The 13475-nt window shown below is 47.1% G+C and overlaps 1 protein-coding gene across 8 annotated transcripts in view; it reads right to left on the minus strand.

The window, feature by feature from the left end:
* Window positions 1–425: 425 nt before the first annotated feature.
* The window catches only part of LOC140426289 (armadillo-like helical domain containing protein 1), a 146951-nt gene continuing 133901 nt past the window's right edge, over window positions 426–13475 (minus strand). For all 8 annotated transcript variants that reach the window (XM_072510865.1, XM_072510861.1, XM_072510867.1 and 5 more), the window contains 3 exons: window positions 3763–3840; window positions 1834–1915; window positions 426–1733 (listed from right to left, as the gene is read on the minus strand). In XM_072510865.1, coding sequence (XP_072366966.1) covers window positions 1717–1733; window positions 1834–1915; window positions 3763–3840 — 177 coding nt within the window. In that variant the 3' untranslated portion in view covers window positions 426–1716. The remainder of the gene's footprint in view (window positions 1734–1833; window positions 1916–3762; window positions 3841–13475) is intronic.

Raw genomic sequence — 13475 nt, forward strand, 5'->3', positions numbered from 1 at the left:
GGCCTTTAGCCTCATTCTGTACTTCCACTCCGTGTGAGTAAAACCTGTCTCTTTTAAAGCGAGATTAAAGATTCACACAAGTTACAGTTGCTAAGTCAGTGTGGAAGGGAAGTTAATGTGCGGATTAGTTGGCCGCTTAGAGAATACATTAATATTAGTTGCTATTAAAGAAAAGGCATGCTATGCATGATGGGATTGCTTGACTGTATTTTAACACTGCTTCTGAACAAAACTTAGAAGATCGGATAATGTAAACAAAATACTGCTTGATATTTTGTACTCGGCCTTATTATGATAACACGTTCTCCCAAAGGACAACAAAATGCATACAAAAGTTGTTTTTAGCCAAGGACAAGAACATATGTATTTCATCTTACGTATGTTTCCAAGGTTTATTTAAAATAAACATGGCCAGTCAGGTGCTGTTTTCTTCAGAGTTGTTTATTTCACACCATAAAGGTAATGGTTTTCTTTTGTATAATTCAGAGTACTGTGGATGGCTATTTAGCCTACTGCAGCCCTCTCCATGATATTGTGTCACATAAAGTTCCTGAAACGAAACTCGAAGCTTTTGTCTCTATTATTATTTCCACGACAGTCACCTGCTTGCTTTCCTTCAAAATAGTGTCAAGGGTTATTTTTAAATGTCATCTGAGAGAACAAATGGGGCCTTGGTTTAATGTCTCATCTAAAAGAGGGCATCTCTGACAGTACTGCATTTGAAAGTTAGCCTAAATATTGTGCTCAAGTTTCTGGGATGAGAGTTGAACCCACAAATGAATGCTGCAAGTTATACCTGAGTTACATCAGTAATTCCAAGTCACTGCTGTAATTTAGGAACAATCTTAACTCCAGCACCCATCCCTCAAAGCTCGAATTCAGCAATTCGCTCCACTCTGGCATAACCCAAGCACGTATTTTTCTGTCTTCCAACAAATTTCATATATTCAGTATTCACCCTGAATTTACATGATCAAGAGCTTATCGCCTTTTGGATAGAACTTAAAGGTCAGCGACAGAAAGGTAAGTTTTTAACGTGCGTTAATGTGGAGCCACAAGGATCAGGAGTGCTCTTGGCTCTGCAACAATACTGCAAGCCACTGCTGGTGCAGGCTTGCTCCAATCTCCCTCTAACATATGCTACACCCAATTAGAGTCCACAGCTCACCATTTTCCAGCAAGGAACCATTACCCAGCCAGACTTAGCTTAAAAAAGCATGAATGCAATATTTTCTTACAATTGTAGAGTTTAGAAACAATATTTATCAACAGTTACACATAAAATATTTTTAACAGGTTGAAAGACAGGAACCATGGGAAAGTTAACAGTGATGCCAAAAAATATATTTTTTACCTTTTATCTAATAGATGTTCATACAGACACAAGTGAATATAAGTTACATAAATAATCATAAGATAATGAATTTTGGTCATCCTGTTGGTTACAATGCTAGCATTAAATCTATGGTGCAAATTCACATTGTTAAAATCAACTGAACTGCAGCAGCATGGCAGATGTAAGCTTGACTCATTAAGGGTTAGAATGAATTTCCACTGTTTTAAGATAGAATGGGCAAGACATTGAGATAATTCAAACACCATTTTGAAGTCTATTCAAAAATATAATTAATTCATAAAAATGTTGCATTGATCTTTTTCATTTTTATTTGTTTAAAAAGAGTTCCATCTTGTAATGCGACAACAGGAATTTGAGATTCATTCTGGTATTTCAACTGTTGGGGTAAAACATAATAGATTATTACATGAATAATTGGTTCAACTGGTAAAATGTGTATTTCTTTTGTTTAGGACATAGTATTAATCCTGACTTACTTGCTGGAATATTGATTTTGTTGCTAATCAAAACAGCATCTTGGACCGGGTCCATATTCAAATACAAACTCTCTGGATTCATCTGTATTTGTTTAAAGGATACATATATAAGTTCAAGACAACAAGATATTACACATTTCTCTCCAGCTCACAGCTACCTATTTTCCCTGCCCTATAAAGGTTGCTTTCTGTATTTCATGTGTAGTATAAAAATGTAAATTTTATTTTTAGATCAAGGATGGGGGCTGGATTCTCTGTTATTGGGACTATGTCCCCACGCTGGCAACAAAACTGGATTTTCACGCCAGAAAAACTGGCATGAAAGGGCCACGTATTCCTAGTTCCGCAGGGGGCTAGCAGGGACCCGGCGTAAATCTAGCAGCTTTTCTGCAGATACGCCGCACTTCCGGGTCGGAGGCCGCATACGCGCATGGCGGCGGCCTCCAGCGGCAGCGCTGTGCTCCAAGGTGGACTTGGACCGCGGAGCTGGACACTGAAAATACACCCCCTGATCGGCCGCATGCCTGACCCTGACCACCCACCCAAACAATGCCCGGCCGTGTTTTAGGCACCCCCTGCCCTCCGATCGGCCCGCCCCCAACCAGGGCGGCAGCGGACCGAGTCCCCAGCGCCACGCCAGTATACCAACGAGCTGGACCACATTAGATCTACGCCGTAAGGACTTTGGCCGGTCGGGGAATGGCGGAGCGGGCCTCCAGCAATGGCCCCAGGTAGGTGCTAGGCGGCGCGGCATACTCTCCTAGTACATGGCTTTTCGGGGCCGCAGAATCGGAGAACCGACGCCGGTCCCGATTCCGTGGGGGAAATGGATTCTTTGCCCCGGCGTCAGCCGTGATTTTGGCGTCGGGGTGCGGAGAATCCAGCCCAACGTATTGGGTATTTTGAGTGGTGCACTGAGATTCAATGTATGCTTCAATTCAGAGTTGTTGCAGTATTAGTAAACAAAGCTCACTGAATGGTAATTGGTCCTCACCAAATGTTTGTCACATGACAAGAACAGAGTAAATGGACAAACTCAGATGCAAGTTAGGATTCAAGCCTCCTGATTTGAAGTAAAACGCTAGAGCATATTTTTTCTACATTTTCTCTTGATTCAAAAGAACCTAAGCCTGATACGTTTTTGACTTGTGTTTTCAACACAGATTCTAGCAGAGGTCACTGGAAATCAATTAGGCCTAAAAATCCCCCTTCCCATTCTAAGACCACTGTTACGAAGAACTAATTTAACGAAGACCAGATTAAATGTAGGATCTTCTCTGGGTCAGTACTGCAACACTTGCTAGCTCCACTGAATCAAGGGTGCTATATAAAGATTTTTAAATGGGAGGAAAAATTTTTAAAGGCAAATAATCAAAGGAAGTAACTGGTGCCATTCCCTACCAAAGATTATGTGCAAGGTGGCTCAGTGGTTAGCACAGCTGCCTCACAGCACCAGGGACCCGGGTTCAATTCCAACCTAGGGTGACTGTGGGGAGTTTGCACATTCTTTCTGAGTCTGCATGGGTTTCCTCTGGTTTTCTCCCACAGTCCAAACATGTGCAGGTTAGGTGGGTTGGCCATGCTACATTGCCCCTTAGTGTCCAGGGATGTATAGATTAGGTTAAGGGGTTAAACGAATGGGGTGGGGAAGTGGCCTTGGGTAGAGTGCTCTTTCAGAGGGTCGGTGCAGACTCGATGGGCTGAATGTGATTCTATGATTATATATTCAAACAGAACATTTATTACAAATTGTTTCGATTTCATATTTTCTATATAGAACCATAAATCAGTGTACTAAATTGCAATACATTTTTCTATATTTTAGAAAAGGCCAATTCTAAAATGTTCAAAACAAAAACTTGAAAAAAATGCATTTCCATTTGCTATTAGTGTCATACAGTACCATAATCAAGATGATTAAAGAATTACCATATACAATTCGTAAAGTGTTTCTCCCATGGCTTTTCGTACATTTTCTTCTACAACTGGAAATGTACGAATAAAGTGCTGAAATTGAAGATGTATAGTTTTTAATTCTCTTTTAACAAACAAAACATGACTAATCACTTGGTAGAATACAATTCGAGTTTTCCTAAAAATAAGAGACATGTTGTTAAAGCTTTTCATCATGCACTCATCAGGACAAGATTGCAAGAATCCTAAATCTCAAAGGGAATAACAATTTATATTGCACTGTGTGTGGGCATCACTGGCTAGGCCATCATTTATTGGCCATTCCTAATTTTGAGAAGGTGGTGGTGAGCTGCCTTCTTGAACCGCTGCAGGCGGCCAGGATGTTCATAGATCTGATGGGTCTTCATAATTCCTTGCAGGCATTGTTCATCTTTTACCAGGACTTACTCAAAGTCTGGAACATGGCCGCCTCTCGCCACAACTCTCTGGAGTAGCAGCTGTTGCCAGGGAGCCACTACTCAGGAATCCACACCTACGCCAATACCATTTTGGGTGGCTGGAGAAGAGACGGACTGTGGCTGACTGGGTAACCAAAATCTGGGACGTGCTGGGTGGCGGAGGAGTGGGCTGGATAACACCCCACGAGTTAGCACATTGTGCAGCAATAGATATCTAATTCATAGCCAGTGCTAACCATGACCTCAAAACGTTGGGGCTCGGACCTGATGGCACTTGTGATCTTGAGGCTGCGCAGGAGTGCAGTAAACTCCCATCTGAGTGTACCCCCGCTCAGACAAAATTTCACATTGACCCCAAATCCCTCCCCGCGGAGACGGAGCCCCTCAGTCCGAGCTGCCTCACGGAAATGTCCTCTGTGCCCTTTCACACGGCACGGAAGTGTTTCCTGGATGGGCTGCTGCTGCACACCTTTTGTTTCTTGCTATCACCCAGACAAGCTTTGCCTTCTGGCAGCAGAGGACCCCAGTGGAGGTCCTTCTACGGAGAAGTCCTCCCCCTTAACATTGGGGACCTGAGGTAGAGGGTGTTGTATAAAGCAGTCCCATACAACCGTGGCTGCATCGATTCACCACATCCCAAGATGCCTGCCTTTTTGCGGCCTTGTCAGTCCGTGGACCATGCATTAAAATGCACCCTCTTTTTAGTTTGTTACAGTTGTATTTGCACTTCAGCCTGACGCTCCTGATCTACAGACACCCAGTGCAGAGAGGGCAAGGAAGGAGGAGGACCTCCTCGTGAACCTGCTACTGTGCTTGGCTAAATTTATTATCTACAGGTCCAGTAAGTGGGCAACCAAGCGGGTCGTCTGATCAGACTGTCTGCTCCTCTACCGCAGCTACATTCGTGGCTGGGTGCCCTAGAGAAGAAGCATGCAATGTCCACTGGCACCATTGAGGCCGTCCATGCCCACTTGGCATTGTAGGGCCTGGGTGCCTATTGACCCTTTTAATCACATTTTAGTTTGATGTTTTTTCATTTGCGATTTTTTTTTTTTTCTGTTTAAGGCAGTGTCCCCCTAAGGGGCTGCAACTTTTCACTTTGTCCCTCACTTTTAATTTAGTTTATTGGTTTTCACACAAATTAGTTGAACTGCTATAGGCCATGCGGTGTAGGTATACCCACGGTGTTGTTAGGATTCTAACCCAGCAACAGTAAAGGAACAGCAATATAGTTCCAGGTGACATTGCTATGGCTGAAGAGGTACTGAATAAAGACGAAAGGTAATTATTAACCAAAACTGACACGTCAGTGTAATACTGAGATGGTAAATTAAGACCCTGTTTACACCCTCAGCTGGAAAAAGAAAGACATGCATTTATATATTGCTCTTCATGTCTACCGGGCATCGCAAAGTTCTTTGCAGCCAATTAATTAATTTTGCAGTGTATTCACTTGTAGGAAATGCGGCTGCCAATTTGTGCCTTGCAAGTTTACACAAACACTGAGATGATGGCTAAATATTCTGCTTTTGTGATGCTGATTGAGGGATAAAGGTTAGCCAGGACAGCAGAAATAATTTTTCTGTTCTTCCTTGAAATAATGCCATGGGATCTTTAACACCTACAAGGGCCATCAGGGCTGTGATTTACCTGCTCCTGCAAAAGACTGAGCCCCTGACAGAGAAGCACTCCCACAGTAGTGCAATGCAGTGCCAGTCTTGATGTTTGTGCTCAAGTTATGGAGTGGGATTTAAACCTGGACCACATGATTCAGGTGAGAATGCTACCATAGAAGTAACAGATCCAAAGACACCAATTGATGAACAAAATATTTCTGTGGGCTGATATTATCGCTCACCAAAAATGAATAACGGTCATTTATCCCATTGACCCTGATTTTATGATCCTAGTAGCACTAAACACGGAGACCTTTGCCACTGAGGGTCACAATGGACTGCAATTTCCAATGTACACATATATACAGATTTGTGTCAAAAAGCACACATTGTAGTGCAAGATAATCCACTCCAGAGCAGCCCTCTGCTGGTGGACCAGCCAAGCTGCACTGCAAAGCATTTGGGGTGGGATTCTCCGTCCCGCCGCACCAATTTCCTGGTGCGGCCCACCCCCGCCACCAGCTGGCCAATGGGATTTCCCATTGTGGCAGCCCCACACTGTTGGGAAATCCCCGGGCATGGTTGTGCTGCCTGCGCAATAATAATCTTTATTATTGTCTCAAGTAGGTTTACATTAACACTGCAATGAAGTTACTGTGAAAATTCCCTAGTCGCCACATTCCGGTGCCTTTTCGGGTACATGGAGGGAGAATTCAGAATGTCCAATTCACCTAACAAGCACGTCTTTTGGCACTTGTGGGAGAAACCCCACACAGACACGGGGAGAATGTGCAGACTCCGCACAGGAAGCGGGAATCGAACCTGGGACCCTGGTGCTGTGAAGCAACAGTGCTAACCACTGTGCTGCCCATGCACGGAGAATCCCGCCAGCGGAGAATCCAGCCCGATTTTTGGGGGTTATTTGCCCTTTCAAGAACTGATACAGCAGGCACTGTGCCTTTCTGGAGAGAGGATCCACTGTGAAAGACTCATTGGAAAGGGTGACAAGATTTACAATAATAAAATAGAGGATGTTTTGAAACAACTTTCAACAACTTTTCCACTCCTTTCATCATGGTGAAAGATCATAATCAGTTTGCTAAAATAACAATTTTATTCCGTGGAAGGATGATGCCAACATGTGTTAGGAGATAACAGCTCACAATGAATCACTCCAAAATTAAGTTGGATATTGTGACTCTATTTATACGACACAAAAATGTTTCCATACATGATTGCCAGCTGGTTTAATTTTGTTAGCTTCCTGCAGTTTCATTACAATTTTACATACATTTTGGTCACAGCTGACGAGAGGCAGAGATCATTGGTACGATTCTCTGGCCTCGTTGCGCTCTCGCTCAAACTTAATAAGACCAGTGAATAGTGGGTGAGGCCAAAAACGAGATCCGCTCCGGATGTCAAACAGTTTGCGATGCAACCGGCTGCTACTGTAGGCAAAAACAGGATCACGCCATAGTGGGGCGAGAAACCAATTATCACCACTTACCCCCATTTCCATAAAATGTATGAGAACGACCCTTTATCCAATGGCCTCCCATCATGCAGCGGCCTCCTCAGCAAATGCTTACATTGGAGCCGATCAGTACTTCTTTTGAAAAACGTGAACCTGGCGGAAGGGCTTCTGTGGGGAGCCGTGGAGGTGAGTAGCCATCTTTGCTCACAGGCAGAGTCCGAGGGCGCTGGTTTTTCCACCCCGATGCTGGGTGGTGGGGGACCCTCCGCAGGGGTGGGCGGCCATGGGAGGGAGCAACCACTCGTGGCATCACCATGCCAACCCTAGATTGTGTTTACCCGTTCCTGCCCCACCGATCACTCATACCTTCCAGCGACTGCTGAGGCCTCTGGCTGCACGGTTGAAGGCTATTCCTCAGAGGGAATTGGCAATCCCGTGGTTCCGTGAGCACTTCACAGATGCCAAGTGATTCCCGTGGGTGGGTGGGCCTTGTAGCATGTGAGAGTCATTGCTAGCATCCCAATCACGCCTTGGTGCCTGGACACTGTGCTTGAACACTGCGGGAAGCAACACCACAGATGCAACATCCGAACATCCAGGGGATAGACACAGCTCCGGGAACATATCCACAGCCGGAGGGTGGGTGAGGGTCACGGGAGGGGGGATGCCTGGAGAGATGGGCAAATGGTCCGGGGGTCAGCCCGCATTGCGGACGTAAGTGGCAGAGGCATCATAATGGTTTTGCAAAAGGAATTTAATGTGCTGTACAATACCCCACTCCCGTTGGTGCTGCCCCCCAACCCTGCCCCTCTCCAACCCCTACCTACCCCCCAAACCCCCTCCCCCGATGCACTCCGTGATCCTCAACATGGCCCTCCTAGCTCTACCACTACGTCTTGGTGTTTCCCCAGGATGCACATCTGATGTAGCCCTCGATGCCCCTGGCGGGCAAATTCTGATCATGATTGCAAAGTTGTATACTTTCAAAACAATGAACAAAACACTCATATTCAGTGTATTCATAAAAATCAAGTAGAGATCAGATCTTAAAAATGCTTCTGAGAATCCTGGGTCACTGTCCTGTGGAATTTGCACATTCTCCCCGTGTCTGCGTGGGTTTCACCCCATAACCCAAAAAGATTGCAGGTTAGGTGGATTGGCCACGTTAAATTGCCCCTTAATGGGAAAACCAAATAATTGGGTACTCTAAATTTAAAAAAAAAATGTTTCTGAGAATAGTGTATTGAGTATTTAAAGCTCAAAGATTTGGTGTTAAAGAAATCATAACTAACGTTGTAAGGAACTTGCTAAAATCCTTGTCTGTTTTGTGTTTCTCATTTAATGACTGTCCTGCTGGCTGGTTTTAAAATCACAGACTTTGGTTTTGAACTAAACCCCAACTGCACCCCCCTCCCTCCCGCTGAAAGCTGCTACGTTGCCTCATCCGGCAGATCCCCTCCATAGCCCATGATGCCATGTTGGTGGACTTGGCAAGTAGCCAATCGGCTCGTTTGAAATCCGAGCCTTGGACAGATTCTCGTTTGGGATTGGTGCCCCTTTTCAGAAACTTCTGGAACAGAAGCAAGCCCCATTTTGTCAGTCCTGAGAAAGATCCAGGCATGAAGCAGCTTTAAGGCACCCTCTCTGCCAGGTGATTTAAGAGGCTCCCAGCCAGACCTGTGGAACGGAACTCCTGGTTTGAAAGGCTGCGAACAGGTTCTCCCTCCAGGTCTGTAACAGCTTAATCCTCTGTCTGAATGGTTCTGAAAAGCCCAGTCTGAGAACTCTCTTCACAAAACAGCCAGATTGTCTGCACAGAGACTAAGCAAGCAGTTGAAAGGCAGAGTGGATGTAAAATCTGCTGTAAACTCTCAGGTAGAAAACTCCAGTAATATCTCAGGAAGACAGAGTCCATCTGGTGGTCGCATGATAGAATTCCACAGACCTGAATCTCCTGTGTGAAGGCGATTTCCCCAGAGGAACACCTGCAGTCTGAGAGTTCTAATGGATGGTAATCCTTAAAAGGTCCAAACTCACCGATGGTTTGCAACACCTCACATTCTGAAGAGATTACCGCCTCAGCAGCAAAGATCCTAAAATCTCTCATAATCCCTGTTATTTTTAATCCTTTCCCTACCCCGTACCAAATGTTTTTCTTGTGTGTGTCTGGGTGGAGGGTGGGACGGGGCTCTGGGAATAGTAAGACTAGTAAACCATTATTTCCATTATATATTCATCTTTTACTCTTGCTATAAATATAAATAATTTGTCAATGTTTTACTTATAAATCTGGTGCCTATAACTCATTGAAGCAGTCAAGGGTTAAAGATTTCCAGATAATAACAAATTATTGGTTGATTCACTTATGTTGGGACTCCGGGGTCTGTAGGATGGAACCGACGGTGCACTCGCCCAGGGTGTCGTAATAATGTGGAAATTATATCCTAAGGCAGGAAAGTTGATTTCTCAGAAACCATTTTATATTTCAATTAGGAAAAGGGGGTTGTTGGTTAGTGTTGCTCTGGACCTATAGCTATGGAAACTTTTTGTTCTGTTCAACAAATTACGATCAAGAATGCAATTAGTTATGTGTAATGTATGAAGGGGTTGCATTATGTCAGACTGAAGAGTCATTTGATTCATTCTTACTTGACATCCAATTTGGACAATTAAATCACAAATGATTTCCAAATCAAGATTACTAATTAATTCTGAAATTTTATTCTGAAAGCTCTTTACGTTTGAGCTGTAAAATAATTCTAAACCTAGTTTTTGTACACCTTTGCTCTATACATGTTTGAAGAGTAAGGATGGGGGGCGGGGGGCAAGAAATTTCTTCTGCATCATTGTGAACAGTTTCAGTGCAGTTCTAGACTAAGAAAAGGGAGAGAGATTTGTGTGCTACTAGTGTAAGATGGGGTCTGAATTTATTTTATGGAAATGGCATTTTCCTCCGATAGTTTTAAATATGGTCACGCTGGGCACACAGCTCCTATTGAAAAACAGAAAATGCTTGGTTGGGTTTGGTGGTGGGTGCTTGGGGAGCATCAAGGGTGAGTGCACCTTTTTTCTGTTTCTTTGTTTCTTGAGGGACAGCGAATGGGGGGGTGGGGAGAATCAGTGGGGGGTAGAAGGCTTGGAGACCTTCGGCGGGGGCTGCCAGACTAGCTGGGTGGGCTAGTTAACAGGAGCACAATGGGGGGCAGTCAGGTGGTTGGTGCAGGGGAGGGGAATGGGGTTGTTGTTTTGCTTGGGGGTGGGGGGGGGAGGGGTGTTGCTGACAAGGGTATGATTGTTGTGGCGCAGCGGGAAAGGGAGTGATGATGGTGGACATCCGAGGGTGAACCTGGAGGGTCGCGTGACATGGGCCGGGGGCTGGGCCAAAAAGGGATATAGTTGATTGGCAAGGGAGGGGGGCGGGGAGCCTCCCAAACTGGCTGGTCACGTGTGTTCATGCACCTGAGGAGTCTGAAGGCAGACATGGCCTTTTTACAAGAGATGCACTTAAAGACAGTGGATCAGACAAGGCTGAGGAGAGAATGATAGGGCTGGTGTTCCATTCAGGACTGGACAGGAAGACGAGGGAGGTGTTGGTGTTGGTAAACAAGCAGGTAGCATTCGAGATGGGGAACATTGTGGCAGATTGGGGGGGAGGTTCATGATGGTGTGTGGGAAACTGGAGGGAATGCCAGTGGTTTTGGTGAATGTTTATGCCCCAAACTGGGATGATGTGGAATTTATGAGAGGGTGCTGGGGAAGATCCCTGACCTGGACTCAAACCAGTTGATAATTGTAGCGCACAAAGACTCCATGAGACGAATAGAGTGAAGTCGATGAGGCTTTATTAAGCGTGTCTGTTCCCCAGCAGCCCGATAGTAAACTGGCCTGCGGGGGAAGGCACCGGCTTCTTATACTTCGCCTTCAGGGCGGAGTATGAGGTCAACGGCCAACCAGGACCCGGGATCTGTCAGCCAATGACATTAGGGCTTCCAGTCCCACATGACCCCCAATACATACTACCACATTCACCCCTTGTCAAAAATGAACCCGGCGGGGTGATGCTTCGTATGGTGGTAAGGGTTTACAGGGCTGGTCCTGGGAGGATAGAACAGTTACATGGTAGTACAGTATTGGACAGTATCGTCCTGTTACAACTATTTACAGAGGGTATAGGAAAAACAAAATGTTCATTGGACAGTCCATCTTTGTTTTACATCGCGCCACGAGTCGGTCGGGCGGTCTGGTCGTCCGTGTCGATCACCTTGGCCCCGGCGGTGGTGGTGGTGCTTGTACCAGCGTTGTCGCCTCCGGGAGCCGCACAGTTTCAGCTGTCGGTGCAAAGGGGAGGGGGACTGATCCTCCTGGGAAGGGGGCGGTCGCGGGGTGCGGCGGTGGCAGGAAGGGGGGCGTTTGGGTTGATGGTGTCGGGGGGGTGTGCGTGGTGCCGGCGGGCGCCAGATCCCGCAGGGAGACCGTGTCCTGTCGGCCGTCGGGGTACTCCACGTAGGCGTACTGGGGGTTTGCGTGGAGGAGGTGAACCCTTTCGACCAACGGGTCCGCCTTATGTGCCCGCACATGCTTTCGGAGCAGGATGGGTCCTGGGGCCGCCAGCCAGGTCGGCAGCGACGTTCCAGAGGAGGACCTCCCAGGGAAGACAAGGAGACGCTCGTGCGGCGTTTGATTAGTGCTTGTACATAATAACGACCGGATGGAATGGAGAGCGTCCGGGAGGACCTCCTTCCACCGTGAAACTGGGAGATCCCTGGACCGTAGGGCCAGTAGGACGGCCTTCCAGACCGTGCCGTTCTCCCTTTCTACTTGCCCGTTCCCCCGGGGGTTGTAGCTGGTCGTCCTGCTTGAGGCTATGCCCTTGCTGAGCAGGAACTGGCGCAGCTCGTCACTCATGAAAGAGGACCCCCTGTCGCTGTGGACGTATGCGGGGTAACCGAACAGCGTGAAGATGCTGTTCAGGGCTTTAATGACTGTGGCCGCGGTCATGTCGGAGCAGGGAATGGCAAAAGGGAAGCGGGAGTATTCGTCCACTACATTAAGGAAATATGCGTTGCGGTCGGTGGAGGGGAGGGCCCTTTGAAATCGAGACTGAGGCGTTCAAAGGGGCGGGAAGCCTTAATCAGCTGCGCTCCATCTGGCCTGAAAAAATGCGGCTTGCATTCCACGCAGATGTGGCAGTCCCTTGTGACTGTACGGACCTCTTCTAAAGAGTATGGGAGATTGCGGGACTTGATGAAGTGGTAAAACCGAGTGACCCCCGGGTGGCAGAGGTCCTCGTGGAGGGTTTGGAGGCGGTTAATTTGTGCGTTGGCACATGTGCCGCGGGATAGGGCAACGGACGGCTCGTTCAGCTTTCCGGGCCGGTACAAGATCTCATAGTTAAAGGTGGAGAGCTCGAGCCTCCACCTTAAGATCTTGTCATTTTTAATCTTGCCCCTCTGTGCATTATCGAACATGAAGGCTACCGACCGTTGGTCAGTGAGGAGAGTAAATCTCCTGCCGGCCAGGTAATGCCTCCAATGTCGCACAGCTTCCACTATGGCTTGGGCTTCCTTTTCCACTGAGGAGTGGCGGATTTCTGAGGCATGGAGGGTTCGGGAGAAAAAGGCCACGGGTCTGCCCGCTTGGTTAAGGGTAGCCGCTAGAGCTACGTCGTAGGCGTCGCTCTCGACCTGGAAGGGGAGGGACTTGTCGATGGCGCGCATCGTGGCCTTTGCGATGTCCGCTTTGATGCGGCTGAAGGCCTGGCAAGCCTCTGTCGACAGAGGGAAGGTCGTGGTCTGTATTAGGGGGCGGGCCTTGTCTGCTTACTGGGGGACCCACTGGGCGTAGTACGAAAAGAACCCCAGGCAGCGTTTCAGGGCTTTTGGGCAGTGCGGGAGGGGAAATTCCATGAGTGCGCGCATACGTTCGGGGTCGGGGCCTATTATCCCATTGCGCACTATGTAGCCCAGAATGGCTAGCCGATCGGTGCTAAAAACGCACTTGTCCTCGTTGTACGTGAGGTTCAAGGCTTTGGCGGTCTGGAGGAATTTTTGGAGGTTGGCGTCGTGGTCCTGCTGATCGTGGCCGCAGATGGTTACATTGTCGAGGTACGGGAACGTGGCCCGTAACCCATGTTGATCAACCATTCGGTCCATCTCCCGTTGGAAGACCGAGACCCCGTTT

This window comes from Scyliorhinus torazame, chromosome 7 (genome assembly GCF_047496885.1).
Source record: "Scyliorhinus torazame isolate Kashiwa2021f chromosome 7, sScyTor2.1, whole genome shotgun sequence".
Classification (NCBI taxonomy): domain Eukaryota; kingdom Metazoa; phylum Chordata; class Chondrichthyes; order Carcharhiniformes; family Scyliorhinidae; genus Scyliorhinus; species Scyliorhinus torazame.